This window comes from Priapulus caudatus, unplaced genomic scaffold (genome assembly GCF_000485595.1).
Source record: "Priapulus caudatus unplaced genomic scaffold, Priapulus_caudatus-5.0.1 Scaffold189, whole genome shotgun sequence".
Classification (NCBI taxonomy): Eukaryota; Metazoa; Priapulida; class Priapulimorpha; order Priapulimorphida; family Priapulidae; genus Priapulus; species Priapulus caudatus.
Genome location: NW_014577250.1, coordinates 140,389 through 156,322, shown reverse-complemented (window position 1 = coordinate 156,322; position 15,934 = coordinate 140,389). Strand labels below are relative to the sequence as shown.

Below are 15,934 nucleotides of genomic sequence, written 5' to 3'. Positions count from 1 at the left end.
TATATATATATCAGAAGTAGATAATAGGGAAGGAGTGTGACTTCAATAAACAAGGGAAATTCGTCATTTACTAGCCTTAGAATACCTACGATTTACTACGCGTAACTCAACCAACTTGAGCTCAAATCGTACACAGTACATTCGCCTAGCATTGTGCGAAATTGTTTCCTCATATACACCCGCAATCCGGAGATACAGACAAAAACGTACGACACGATTCTCCATTCTGTTGGCAGCAAATCGACTCCATAACCTGCCTAACTTGAAACAATAGGCAGCTACTAACGACTCTTGCGCACTCTTGCGCCCTCGGCGATGCGGTGTGGCTCGCTGGGAGATTGGAGCTGGAGCTGCTGCTGATTGCAGTGGGCGTGCGTGCGTGGGGGGCATACCAGCTGTAAATGGGTCAAAAATTAGCTCGCCGAGTGTTGCGTCGATGCCCAATCTCCCAGCGAGCCACACCACATCGCCGTGGGCACAAGAGTGCGCAAAGAGTCGTTAGTAGCTGCCTATTGTTTCAAGTTTTTCAGGTTTTAGTCTGTATCTCCGGATTGCGGCTGTATACGAGGAAACAATTTTGCACGATGCTAGGCGAATGTACTGTGTACGATTTGAGCTCAAGTTGGTTGAGTTACGCGTAGTAAATCGTAGGTATTCTAAGGCTAGTAAATGACGAATTTCCCTTGTTTATTGAAGTCACACTCCTTCCCTATTATCTACTTCTGATATATATATATCTAATATATACACAGTAATTATAATTATTGTGGAAATGTTGCTTAAAACAGGTAAAAAACAAGCGAAATAATATAAAGGCATACTTAGTGAATCTCCCTGTAAACCCATCTTTCAGAGATGACAAATACAATGAATGATTGTTTTTCTGCAACTGTTCATCTAATTGACCTTAATTGGCGTTCAGCTTCCTGATGGCCAACGGCTACAAGCCGACGCCACTCGACATGAGAGACATCCCGCTCAATGAGAAGATGGAGAAGCTGGTGGATCTGCTAGCTGATAACACACACAACGTGTGGGCTCGCGATCACATCCAGATGCAGTGGACCTACGGTCTGTCGGAGGTACGCATCCACGTAGCATCATTATTATTATTGTTATTATTATTATTAAATCTTTATTGCATGTAATTCAAATACAAATACATGTACTGAAGACAGTCTTTTTCATGGAGAAAAAATCTGATGAAGCGTTGGTTGTGCTAAAATTGTTTCAATGGTTTTGGTACCAATCACATCATCCGTGTAACATTTTTTATGCATCTTTGTAGCACACATAACACCAAGTCCTTGTGCTTGTCCACCAGGTCCAAGTCACAGCATCCTTGTAGCATACTTGTTCTTGGTTGCAGCATCCTGGGTCCAGCTCCTAGCATCATTGTACGGTCTTTGATCCCACTCAAACCCTTGGTCACACTTGTCAGCATCCCCGTAGCATCCATGATATTGCTCACATCATGCATTATTGATACCACTGCAACATCATTGTAGGATTCTTCCACATGTTCGATGCATCCTTGTGGCATCCTTTGCCGTTTTGATACGCAACATTTATCAGGCATATGAGCAAGTTTGCTTGTGTGTATGCACATCTTCTTCTTCATTGATTGTCATGCATTGATGTCATCATTGTGTTCATGTGTCATGCACATCTTCAAACAGTTAAACAGCCCTTGCAATAAGTGGCTATATTTCACGCATATTTCTGGTATAGTAGCCGACTGTTGATGTCATTCGTATTACTTTTAGGACCACACAATGAAGAGAAGCCCCCATCTAGTGCCTTATGACAAGGTCGATGACAGCATCAAGAAAAAGAACAGGTACATTGGAAGTAGCCTGATACATGCAATCGCTCACAATCATATGTGTAGTGATCATAGCACAGTGGCAATATTTCCGATTTATTTATGTGCAGAATTTTTATTGTTATTTAAGTGACTATATATAAGTAATCAATCTCAGTCAGTACTTCATCGACATGGCGGATATCAGGCAGTCAAAATACAAAATTATCGATTTGTTTAAAATGTATGTGATCGTGAAACCTTTGAAAACGGAATGATGCGAGATGATCCCATAAAATGTGTGAAGTATATAATGCACAAGTGCTATTTATATTTACCAAAATTTTATAGGGACACAGCATCTGAGACTGTCAGAACACTGATGGCCTATGGCTATGGTTTGGACTCACCTCCTGACGTTGCTGATAGCGGTAACCCTTCTGATTTCACAAAAGAGTCTAGCTCTTATCTCCTATATTCTTAGATGCCCGTAGTTTATCTCTCAGTTAACTGATTATGCCACATGTATTGGTATTATTTACACTTCGATGTCTGTCATGCCCTTTATGTATGCATATTGCAATAATTTGTACATTTTTTGCTTGTGTTTTATTGTTAATCTTTGCTCGTAAATATGCTTGGATCACATACAAATCTGGCTCTTTTCACTTTGATAACAAGGTGCCCCATTGCACCCAAGCTGCTCGGCTTAGGTTTGTACTTAACTGTGTAGTACATGGTGAGGTTAATCGTGTCAAGTCAAGGAAATGAATTAGTGAAGTGTTGTATATGTTCTGTTGTGTGTCATGATGCTCGTATTTGTGTGCTTAGGCATGTCAAGCCAGAACATAGAGGAGATTACCTCTGCTGTGATAACATACAGGGGGCAGAAGACGTACGCTGTCATGTCTGGAAAGTGGTAAATTATGCGTTTTGCTTTTGCAAATTTACTTCAACCTAGCCAATCTTAGGGGCTGAAGTTGTATGTCGTGTGGTTCATACATGAATCCATATTTTGTACAGAGTTGACTGTATTTTAATTCTTCAAATAGGATTTCTCTGTTACCGTTACCATCTTTGTTAGTCCAACTGACAAAAATAGCATGCTATGTGCTGAATTTGTGTAATCTATATGTACATATATATCAAGAGTACATAATAGGAGATTATGTACTCTTGATATAAATATATGTACTATAAATATATATATATAGATACTATAATATCAGGAGTGAATAATAATAAATTATATAAATTATAGATTAAATTATAGATTATATAGATAGAATCTATTGTTATTCACTGCTGATAATATAATGCATGGCTTCCTTGATGATTTACGTATGTTTGCAACGTGTGCGTCGTATAGGTACTACGAGTTCGAAGTGCTGACGACTGGTTTCATGAAGCTTGGCTGGGTGAGCGCTGACCATGCCCCCAACAAGACCATCGGCAACGACGAGTTCTCCTACGGCTTTGACGGCTTTTTCGTAAGTTTACTCCCATAGATGCGCTGCAGTCTCTATGCCATATAACTGTTAGCTGGATCTTGAAACTCGTTGATGCGAAACCTGTTGCCTACAGCCTCTGATCTGCTACACGTATGCTGTCACCTGCATACTTGCAAGTGCAATGCACGCTGGATATTTGTAGCATCCATTGTATGCTCACCAGATAGCATTAATGAAAGATGTATTGTACATAGAAGACCGAGACTATAACCTCGCATTGGTTCCTGGTAAATCACTAGATATCATTAAAGAAAGGAGTATTGTATAGATAGCAGACCGAGACTATAACCTCACAATGGTCCCTGGTAAATTACCAGATATCATTAAAGAAAGGAGTATTGTAGATAGCAGACCGAAACTATAACCTCACAGTGGTCCCTGGTAAATTACCAGATATCATTAACAAAAGGAGTATTGTAGATAGCAGACCGAGACTAGAACCTCACAATGGTCCCTGGTAAATTACCAGATATCATTAAAGAATGGAGTATTGTAGATAGCAGACCGAGACTATAGTCTCGTAATGGTCCCTGGTAAATCACCAGATATCATTAAAGAAAGGAGTATTGCAGATAGCAGACCGAGACTATAGCCTCGCAATGATTCCTGGTAGTCAACAACAATCTATTAGACACGTGACTAGTCTACGCTGTCACAGTGGTATAAGCGTACGTGTAGGCTGTGCTAAAATCTTGACTGTTCTATGGGTAATTCTTTATCAGTCAGATTTAGGTGTCACATGGAGCATCACTGCCATGACTTCTTATGTACTTCTTATGTACTTCTACTTTTATACTGGACAGTCCGTGGGGAATAACGTCCAGGGAGTGTGCAACTGGGAGTGCTGCAAGTCATGCAAAGTCATGCTATTTGAAAAAAAATCTTCCGCAATTAATTATGCCTAATCCCCCATTCGCATGGGCTGTCAGTGCCTTGACACGTACTCCTCTTATGCAAGGTGCTGCTGATTAAAACAAAATGTTTCTTTAATTCAGCCTAACAAGTGGCACCAAGGGCGTGACCCATATGGCAAGAAGTGGACTGTGGGGGACGTCATCGGAGTTTTCCTAGATCTACATGACAGCACTGTCAGTAAGTAGCTATTTTTACTCCATACACTTGGTTTGAAGTGGTATAGCCTGTATGTTTGATAGCTATAAACCGTGTACATTTGTGATTCTAGCTTCTTATGTTGTATGTGGAATCACTCTTCTAGTTCTATCTGTAGCTAGTTGGGGGTAAATATAATTTGTCATGATTTTCACCTTGATTTCTTAGGTTTCAGCTTGAACGGTGAGCTCATGATGGACTCCAGCGGCTCTGAGACTGCCTTCTCTAATATCGAAATCCCAGAAGCTGGTAAGCATGGAAACGTAGCAGAACCTAGTAGGGCTGTAATGATACACAAGCCTCTCGATTCGATCTGGTTCTCGATATTAGCCTCTCGATTCGATTCCTTTGATTCGATTCCCAAAATATTGAAATGTTATCTTATTTTTTATATTTTCATTATTTTGCAATAATAAATTATTAGAAATTGCCAATGAATACTAAATGGTGAATAGACTAGAGAGTCTAGAGAGTATATATACACTGCACAGTCACTGAGTAACCATCTATTGGAGGAAAAAAGTGGTATCGAAGTGGAATCAAAAATACGGGGAAAAATATCGAGGATCGGATCGAGGGAAGAGAATCTCGATCCGAATCGATTTCGGTGGATCGTTACAGCCCTAGAACCTAGTATAAGCCCATAAATCACTGACACTTTGCCGTTAACTGAATTTGAAGAAAATTAAGTAAACTGAACCAGTCCGATTTCAGTATACATGCGAAGACACTTGATAACAATTCGACAAAAAACATGATTCCGTCTTGGCAAAAGTTTTGCGTGAAAAAGTGCATGTCGATACCACGTAGTCACTCTGTAACGTACACGCACATACTTATAATATAACTTATTACCTGTACCCAACGGAGTTGGAGGAGGTTATGTTTTTGCTCTCGTGTGCGTGTGTTCGTGTGTTAGCGCGATCGATATTAGCGCATCAGCCAGCGAGCCAGCGAGCATGTACATGTGAGCGAGCAGCAGCAACGAGCGGCTGCTACGAGCGAGCGAGCAGCAAGCCAGCAAGCCAGTGTGTACATGTCAGTACGCTGGCATATATCGTGGCTTATTCGTGTGTTCGTGAGTCGTATGGCGTATGGCGTATGTCGCTGGCGGAGGTATGCACTCTCCGTGAGTACACTCTGTCTAGTTTCATATGTGTGTGTGTGCGTGTGTACTCCAGGTTTTGTGCCAGCGTTCAGCATTGGTGCTGGACAGCTTTGCAAGCTCAACATGGGGCAGGATGTGAACACGTTGAAGTTCTTCACACAGTGTGGCCTGCAGGAGGGATACGAGCCATTCTGTGTGTAAGTTCAATCCCATACAACCTGTTTCCTCATTCTGGATTTGGCAGTGAAATAAAATTTTCAACGCTTAGCAGTGAGGTTGTACTGGCGAATTTGTGCCAAATCCTTTTGTTAACCTTCTCAATAATGAGATTTACTAGAGTTCACATGCCCTAGATAAACCTAGGCTATTATTTAGCTGATGATGGCCATAGGAATGTATTAGTAAAGTTTCGTTGCACTGTGGTTTGTGTGTTAGAATCATTCACGGTCAAATACAGTAAGTCAGCAATAGGTAAAACGTTACATAAAATGTTATTGATTGCAGTACAGTAATTTGATATCATTAATTTCGATTGGCATTTACCGGGTTGAAGAGCAGTATTGTACACAAGTGTTAGTTGTTATTCATCCCTTGTTCCCACCTACCCAACCTGACCTGATATGAGGTTATGTGATACATATATGTGATTACATGCTATTTAAAACAGTTCATGTGGCATACTAGACCGCACCTAAAGTTGTTGATGTTGTCCTTGCAGCAACATGACCAACAACATTATCATGTGGTACAACAAGGAGCTCGGCCTGTTCCAGACCATCAACGAACTTGACACGATGATTGAAATAACGCGAATTCCACCCGGGTGAGTCACAGTGTTGAGTTTATATCGTATTTGGATGTTGTGTATTTGCATTTATTATGCTTTTGACGTATTTGCTATTTTTCAAATGTATTTTTTATTAGAATTGAAAAGCCTATTATTGTTTTTCTTCAGTACTTACTATTATTTTTATAGAATTGCAAGTTACACTCCTGGGTAGTTTACATTAATTCATTCTTCTAAGGATTGCGTGGTATTTTTTATTGTTTTACATGTATCAGTTTGTATCAGGTGGTAAAACGTTGCCTGACTCCAAAACATAGCACGATTTCAGGTGCACAGTGTGCAGTGTTTGGATATGCTGGGTGTACAGTGCTTGGATTATTGGCAACAGTCTATGCAAATAGTACTTATTTTCAACATGTCTGTTAAATATCGGACTCTCTCTTCCACAGAAGTGACACGCCACCCATCATGCACGTTGCTCACAAGACCTATGGCTCACTGGAGGGCAAGTCGAAGATGGAGTTCTTGCGTTTGAGTGTGCCAGTACAGTGCCAACCCATCTTCACCAACGTTGGGTCAGTACCTGATGCCATTGCACCTGTTTCCATTGTGGTTATTCTAGATGCTTTGTCGCTGGGTATTGTAAATTGTAACTTTGTGTTGCAAAAGTTAAATCAACATAAACTAAATAATATAACTTTTAAGTAATTAAAAAATATAAAACCTAGACATTTTCAGTTTCATCCAAATGAAAAAACCATTGTTTTTTACACATATATTGTAGTTTCTCGAAAACTAATGACAAAATGAATTATGATATTATATTTTACAGTGATGGATATTCGGGAACACTAATAATAATTTAAATTTTCATTGTAATTTTGTTCAATTTAGCATTTATACAACACGGTGACATTTTTACACACCTTTTCCAAGCCATAGAACACCTATGAACAGGTTCTGTGGTAGACGTTTTAGATGCTTTTTGCGTTTGCTTGTGGCAAATGGTTCTGGCATTACTACGTCCGTTTGGTCTACGCACTAATTGTTGTTGTGTGCTTTATTTACAGGATGACATCACCAGACAGTGAACCGGGGGATATCTCCATCGCTGTGCCTACCATCAGACCCTCAGGTAAAAGTTCATAAGTTGTTGTTACCTTAACCAATGAGAATTGGGATAGGAAATTAGGATATATGCTTAAAAATGTATGTAAGCAAGTGTGTTGATAATGAATTATATTGATTTGTTACTTGTATATATGTATGGTTACATGGGGGCATATTGTTGCAAAAAATAGCTGCACTCTATATTTTATTGGTTTTTATCTTAGAATAGATCACTCTGAGGAAATAAGCAGGCATGAGAGAAATGATAATAGCAAATCGAAAACCTCACCTGAGGTCAGCATTTAGAACGAAGTTGAACGCTCGTTTTTTTTCATGTAAATCTTATTTTTGTTCAGACGTGCATGTAGTGCCCACAGTGGCAGAAAGTACAAAACACGGCAAAAAAGGAAAGAGTAAGTGTGCATTTAGATTTCCCCCATCACCTATCCCGACACGCTGCCTGACTCTGCATCCGTCGTCGCAGCTAACGATATGTAGTATATGCAGTATGCTGCCTGTCCTATAAGCAGACCAATGCTTACGAGACGCCGCCTCTACATACACGGCACATATCTAACATTTTCCCCCATCCCAGCTTGTGTATTTTGTGTATGTACGTGGTGCCTTCTTGCGAGAGAACCCATGGCAAAGAGAGCATGATATTTTATGCGCGAAAGGCAATGGTCTTGTAATTGCTCTGCTCGAGTAGTTTTCGATTTTTAGGTATGCGACAAAGTGATATTATAATGGGACATGGTGTTTCTATGTTCTCTGGTGTATTCTCATGCAAGTGTGGAATGTTTCGTTCGGTGGTTGGTTCGAGTGGACACACGCGTGCATATTTTTGTCGTCAATTCTGCAGTGACTGACTATCGTGTGTATGAGACATGCGAGCTAGCATCAGAGCAGGGTTGTAGGAATTCATTTTTATTCTTGACGCTTTGTCGTGCGCATGCCAATATCACGAACTTCGTATCTAATGGTAGGACCCTGTCGAGAATTCAGTGAAGATGATTATGTTATGTAGAGATTTCCTTTTTTCTCTTTTATACACGCTGAGGAAATGCTCGCAGCAAATGGCATGCGTATGCCGCGATGTTGTAAGGGAGTGAGCACCACAGCGTCGTGGAAAGCCACCTGAGCTTGTTTTTTTTTTTAACTTGGCGTGCCTCATAGTAATGTCACACGAATGAGTTACATCGTATGGCGAAGCTACGATCTGATCGTCTCAAAATCTGGCAGTGATGTCACTATGGATTCCACTGTTAGCTAGTTGATGCATTTAGGATGGGAAATGTGTCAGTCACGTGAACGGGTGGGTATGTGAAGTTCCTCCATGGCTGTCCTTCAGGTTGACTAGTCACGAAGCTATGAATGCTTTCAACGCCGTGTACGCTAGCTACGCGCGCATTTTAGTTCCCGTTTTTATATATCCCTAGTTTTGTTCCGTAATCACTAGATGTTTTCCCTGCATTGGCTACTGCTGAACAATTTGACCAAAAGTGCGTGTACGTATTTAAGGTCGGATAGATTCCGATTAATTTCAGAATTAATTCATCCCTATGCACCCACCGCTCTAATCGTGAAATGCCTATTTTTTAATAACTTATAATACATGAACACTTTTTGCTGTGCATATCTCTTAAAGCTGCTATAAACCGATTTCCTGCGTCTATTTCTTTGTGTGGGATGACGCAAGATTAGCACGAGCTCCTGCACTCACCCGTGTGTTTGTGTGTTAAAGCATATACAAAGTGGTTCCTATATTATATATCCCTGTAGTTAGTGGTAACAACTGTAATTTGCGTTATGCAGGTAGGGAGAGTTGGTGATTCATATAATTTTACTCTATATTGATGTGATGCGTTGGAACTATGTGCTATGTATGGTATATGTACAGATATGCGATATACGATACTTCACTCAGCCAAGGAGAGTGACGTTATCATGGCAGCCACACAGAGAGTTTAAAAACTCTAAGGTGAAATTCGGCTAGGCATCTACAGCAGAAGTACAACAGTGCCAGCAGAATATGCATACGCTGTAACAAAATAGTTGGTGGCTTTCGTTTTGAAGTTGGCAATAGATGGTAATTTTTACAACGAGGTAGTTTAGGTGTTATCGGACGCGATTTTAGTCATTTACGAAGTTTGCTAGGCTACAAAATTCTTGAAAGGCGATTATCTGATGACAAAATATATGGATGATAAGAACAAACTAGGAAAGTCATACTATAGCGGCTGCACCGGTGCACGCGTAATAACTGCATGTGGTTGTTGCAAATCTTAGCAGACGATCTCGTGATGGTGGCGCCCTCAGTGCCTGCACACTCCAGCACCTTGCTTCACACTGATCACGTGTGCGCGTTCACGCAGACCCGCTACGTATATATATATACGTACGTCTAGGCACCCCGTCTTTTGCTCAATGCTGTTCTTTGGTATTTTATTACGTAAAACGGATTACTCGAATTGATGGATGTGGGGATTTGCTTCTCTCTCTCTCTCGCTCTCTCTTTATATATATATATATATTTGGGTTTCACGATATTCAGGAGACATTGAAAAAAGAATAATCCAACATTCTGTTATACACTAGCGCTTTCATCATTATTGAATCTTCATGCACCTGAAGATTCTATAAAAATTAAAGCGCTAGTGTATAACAGAATGTCGCATTATTCTTTTTTAAAATATATATATATATATAAGATGTCAGTTTATTGTACCATTATTGGACTACCACAAATCACCGTGGTTGGATGTGTTCATATGGAAGGGATGTGAACGGATGTGTGAAACTGAGTGAAACACCTGATTCACTCAGAGCAGCTAGCGTGGAAAAAGCGGAGAAATATTCTTCTGAGATTTCCTAATCATATAGTCCCCGGGCTGCTGCTATACAGTGTGGATGCAAAGTCTTTGCAAGGGATTCACTCAATTCACTTCATAATAGTTCTCTGCGAAATATATATAAATTTTTGCAGCACTGCCAACAAGTCATACCTATAAAATAATATGATAATAAAGTATCCCATATCCTAACGCTATAATATAATATGATAATAACGGGAGTGTATAATATAGATAAATATTGATACTAAGCAGGAGTTAATAAAGACACATTTGTCTGTATTAACTCCTGACACTAATATACTATAATAGTATGATACTATTATAGTATATATAGTATTAACTATGATACTGATAATATAGTATGCGCTCCGTCCACCTTCCCTAACCTCATAACTAACAACTATAGCGCGCTCGGTCCCCCTCCCGCACGCAGCACTTACCCCCTTCATGAGGTTGAGCACGCCGGACAGCTTTAGCTGGTTGCTGACGTTCTTGTCCGGGGAGATGACCTCGACGCTCGTCGATGCGCGGCGCGTCGACGCGGTCAACGATGTCGTCGGCTCGCTCGACGCGTTCTCGTCGAACGACTGCGCTTTCTTGTTGAACCACGAGCGCCGCCTGCTGTCCGGCTCCTGATGCTGCTGCTGCTGCTGCTGCTGCTGCGACGCGCCCTTGCGCAGCGCTGCGCGGGGAAATCACGCACACGGTTAGGCATGGTTACGCGTGAATGCAGCCGGACACCCGACCGCCCGATTGAGGTCGCAACGTTTTGTTAGCGTATTTTGTTCGTTATTTTTATTAAGACGTTGGGACGCTCTCACCCCCCTCCCGTAACTACATAACTAACAACTATAGTGCGCTCTCACCCCCCTCCCGTAACTACATAACTAACAACTATAGCTCCCGTAACTACATAACTAACGGGGGGGTGAGAGCGTGCTATAGTTGTTAGTTATGTAGTTACGGGAGGGGGGTGAGAGCGTGCTATAGTTGTTAGTTATGTAGTTACGGGAGGGGGGATGAGAGTGTTCTCTGAGAGTTGTTAGCTCTGTAGGTAAGCAGGTTTGCTCTGTAGTTTGCAGAGCTACCCACTTCCTCTCTTGGACTAACAATGTTTTAAAAAACTAATGTAAAAATATATTTATCCATGACATTCTCTATTATACTTATGTCATTTGCTTTGTATATAGTAATGACACAGTTGTTACAGTGTCCTTCTAATAATTCTTTACGCATATACGTAAAATTGTAACCAAGTTACCTAAACGTGCCTCGTTTGTTTGCAGGGTGGCCACAGTAAGGGAGGTGCAACAGCCAAACCGGTCCATGGACAGCAGAAATCGAGCAAACCGTTCAAGTTTTTGAAGTCTCTCAGCGTGACAAAGGGCGATTCTGGGGGGAAGACGCCCCCCGCGCAGCCAAGCAAGAAGATGAACCTACTGATGCCATCAGACATGGCGGCTCCTGCTATGCCATCGATCAGCGTCACAGGTTTGCATCAGTCGGTTCATTCACGAATACATGCGTAAGCATAATTAATGCCAATCTAATGAGGAAATAAAATTAATGTGTAATGTAGGTAATTTTCCGACTAATTATATACAATGGCCAGTCAAAAATCCTGCTAGGTGATGATACAGGTTACCCTACAAGTTCCAGTGCAAATGAGCCGCAGAAACATGATGCAGCCACTAGAGGCCGCTTGCTGATTGTGCGATGAAGGCCCTTCGTTATAACATCCGTGCTGCAGCAGTGATTTCACCCTCTGCGTGTGTACGGCAGGCACGGAGGGAGAGACGATGTTAGAGCAGATAGAGAACAGCCGCGGTGGCGGCGGAGGCATCCCGATGCAGCGTCACTCGTCGCTGCGTAGCAACCAGAACCGCCAGCCGTCGGGAGCGATGAGCACGCAGAGCGCAGACTCCATCGACATGGAGATGGAATACGACCCGAACGCGCACGTCGACACCGACGTCTACTTCTACGCGGTAATATACTGTTATTACTACTACTACTACTACAGTACACAATCTATTATCCGAAATTCTAAAACCGAAAAGCTCCGAAAACCGAGGCCCATTCATGAAAAGTTTTTTGTCGTGGAGGTCGTCTGCACACCGAAGCTTGCGTTTGGCTGCACAAAGTTCACTGCAGAAATATGAATGTGTTTGGCATTACTCATACATATTGTACTGTACCGGTACAGAACTTGGCATCTTGAGAACTAGTTTTAGTACTGGCTAGTTGCAATAAATACGGTATGTATATCGGGTTCTGTACTACCATTCCGAAATTCGAAAAATTCCGAGTTCCGAAACGTGTCTGGTCCCAAGGGTTTCGGATAATAGATTGTGTACTGTACTACTAAAATACATCTTGTGTAAACCGTAATAGAGATGAGGATATAGAGACGACTTCTACTTCTATGGGGTAATATACGACGCGCGTGTCCCTACTGCTGTATACATGTGTGTCTGTGCCTGTGTTCATCGTCGCTGCGATGCATGTGTGTATAGTAGTGGAACACAAAAACAAGAGAATGAGATCATCTTCTGTAAACCGTAATGGCCCAGTCACACATACACGGCGCACGGCCCGCGCACTGAAAAATTTGCAATTTTGGCCAGTGCGTTGTCTTTCGCTGGGTGTGCGTCAGCATTCGTTACTCGTTTGTCGAGCGCGCTGGACCAACGCTATGCATTCGTTGTCATTCGCTGTGTGCGTCGGGGTTTTTGTGCATGCACAAAAATGTGCGCGGAGCTCGACGCATGAATGTGCACGCCAGAAGGATGCCAGACACGTGCAGAGCGCGCTGGACCACACAGCGAACAGCACACACCTAGCGTGCTTCTAACGCATGTTCAGCGAACATGCAGCGAATATGGGCGTGCTGAACGAGTGCTGAACGAGTCTGTAGCGCGCCCAGCGTTCTTCTAGCGTGTTGCTAGCGTGTATGCAGCGTACGTGTAGCCATGGGGTATATAAACAGGTCCCGCCCCCACCTCCTCATCATCACTTCTCTTCCGACCTTCATGGGTGATGACATGGGTGTCTAGAAGAACCACCTCAGAAGATGGAGGATCCCGACAGGCTGCGACTACAATACGAAATCACGGTTCTCCAACATCAGCAGAACCTCATGGAATTGGCACTTCACCAAGTCCATTTCATCAGGAGAAGGAGAAAGAGAAGAGGTCAACGGAGGTTCTGGGTCCGACCGTGGATCGGTAGGCGACGACAGTTTGGCCTGTATGACCAGCTACTTGTTGAACTCCGTAACAAAGACCAGGCAGCCTTCAAGAACTTCATGCGGATGCCCCCCGAGATGTTCGACGAGCTGCTAACCAGAATGGGTCCGAGGATCACCAAGCAGAATACAACCTACAGAGAGGCCCTCGACCCTGGCCTGAAGCTTGCCCTCACTCTGCGGCATCTTGCCTCTGGGACCAAGTATCACTCAATGTCCTATGGCTAGAGGGTGCCTCACAACACCATATCCCTGACCTATTCGTTTGCTGACCTGACCGTTCGCTGGCTGTGCGTTGAATGCGCAGTGCATGCGCGGTGCATGCGCGGACCATTCGTTCCATGCGCTAGCAACACGCTGTGCATTCGTTGGATTTTTTAACATGTGCGCCCTGTATACGCGCAGCGCGCTAGCAACACGCTGTGCATTCGTTGTCAACGCGCTAGCTTCTCCCAAATCCTGACAAAAGTTGGGCGCACAACGACGCACTGATCTTATTTTCCATTTTTTGATTAATTTTCAATGCGCGGGCCGTGCGTCGCGTATGTGTGCCTGTGCCATAATAGAGATGACAATATAGAGACGACTCCTACGCGGTAATATACGACGCGCGTGTCCCTGCAGCTGTGTTCTCTCACCGTGCGTTTCCTTACTGTGTGTATAGTAGTGGAACACGACTACGTGAGCAAGGAAATGAGTTCATATCTCCTGCAACCGTTATAGAGATGACAATATGTATAAAATACGTAATATTTGTATTAGTACAAGTTTACATGAACACAACGTAATAAAGGTCATGTACACAATAGGTATTGGTGGTTACAACACGCACGCACGCACAACACAAATAATATGTGTAAAAATGTTCCTGCCTATACTAATATATTATAAGGATGCCAATACATATATTTACAATGTTATTGAGCATTACAATACCTGCATGTACTAATACATAATAAATCATGCTACAACTATATAATCTAGGCACGTATTTATATAATGTGTAATGAAGCATACAATTCCTACACACCACCGTCAGTAACGTTGTGTTAATATTACCAGTCTCTTGGCATTATTGACATGCATGATTGTGTCCGTGTGCAGGTACGAATCTTCCCTGGTCAGGACCCGGTGCACGTCAACGTTGGCTGGGTGCAACCGTACTACCACTACTGCTCGAAGTCATTCACATCGGACATGGTTCGACAGGTGATGTTCACACAGCCTGAGACTGCCGAAAAGCAGGGGTAGGTGAAATATTTGTACTTTTTTAACTTATTATTACTTACGTACTATATTTAGTTTATTTCCATCATCGAACATTTGATGTCTGCATAATTCAATACAAAAAATGCTAGAGTAAGCTAATATAATATAGCATTAGAATATGCCAAATTTTCTTGAAATTGAATATTCAAAATTGGCTTTGAAGACTATAAACAACCTGTGTAAGGCATGATCAAAATGCTTATTTATCATATTTAATTCAATCCTCAAGAATGATGAAACGATCAAGTAAGGCCTGTTACAAACTCCTGTGAGTCCAAACATGCAATATGCGCTTCTTTTGATTTTCGTGGTGCATTGGGGGTGGAATGATGGAATTGAATTGCATTATAATTTGGTCTTATCTTACGACCCTGCTTTACTGGAAACTAACCCTGTCGTAAAATGGGACCTACCCATACATCTGTCTGGCAGGTGCCTCCGTCAGAACTGCTACATGGTCAACGCGAAGGCGATGCAGATGGAGGCGCAGGCGTCTGGTCGTAAGGTGTCGCAGGGCCTCGTCATCGGCTGCTACGTGGACACCACCAGCGGCATGCTCACCTTCTCCGTCAACGGCACCAAGGTCGACACCAAGTACCAGGTCGGTGTCGACATGTTAATCGTTGGGCCCGTGGTACTGAGCCCCCTGGTTTATAGGCTACTATATAGTAGAGCTATAATACATACACACATACATTCTTTTTCTGTTGCTGTCTCTGTCTCGCTCTCTCTCTCTGTCTTTGTCTCTGTCTCTGTCTCTGTCTCTGTCTCTGTCTTTCTCTTTCTCTGTCTCTGTCTTTCTCTCTCTGTCTGTCTCTCTCTCTCTCTTTCTCTCTCGCTCTCTCTGTCTGTCTGTCTGTCTGTCTCTATCTCTCTCTCGCTCTGTCTCCTCTCTCATACTCTTCCTTTCTCTTACTCTCTTCCCTTTCCCTCCCTCCCCTTCTCACTTATTGTCTCTGTCTTCTCTCTTTTGATTTCTCCCGTTTTCTCATTCGCCGCCCTCGCTGTATTTCTGTTTTTCTTTCTTCCTGGCTCTGCCTCTGTCTCTGTCTGTATTCTCTCTCTCTCTCTCTCTCTCTCTCTCTCTCTCTCTCTCTCTCTCTCTCTCTCTCTCTCTCTCTCTCTCTCTCTCT

General features: G+C 42.5%; 1 protein-coding gene across 1 annotated transcript in view; it reads left to right on the top strand.

The window, feature by feature from the left end:
- LOC106806993 (ryanodine receptor-like) overlaps nucleotides 1-15,934 on the top strand; it is a gene marked incomplete in the record, with an annotated part of 96,104 nt that overhangs the window by 43,205 nt on the left and 36,965 nt on the right. Inside the window, 17 exon segments of the mRNA XM_014809189.1 lie at nucleotides 923-1,082; nucleotides 1,767-1,840; nucleotides 2,156-2,235; nucleotides 2,636-2,723; nucleotides 3,174-3,294; nucleotides 4,311-4,407; nucleotides 4,594-4,674; nucleotides 5,607-5,730; nucleotides 6,252-6,356; nucleotides 6,770-6,895; nucleotides 7,391-7,455; nucleotides 7,787-7,843; nucleotides 9,720-9,814; nucleotides 11,572-11,776; nucleotides 12,068-12,273; nucleotides 14,637-14,779; nucleotides 15,234-15,435. Of these exon segments, the coding sequence (XP_014664675.1) occupies nucleotides 923-1,082; nucleotides 1,767-1,840; nucleotides 2,156-2,235; nucleotides 2,636-2,723; nucleotides 3,174-3,294; nucleotides 4,311-4,407; nucleotides 4,594-4,674; nucleotides 5,607-5,730; nucleotides 6,252-6,356; nucleotides 6,770-6,895; nucleotides 7,391-7,455; nucleotides 7,787-7,843; nucleotides 9,720-9,814; nucleotides 11,572-11,776; nucleotides 12,068-12,273; nucleotides 14,637-14,779; nucleotides 15,234-15,435 (2,029 nt within the window).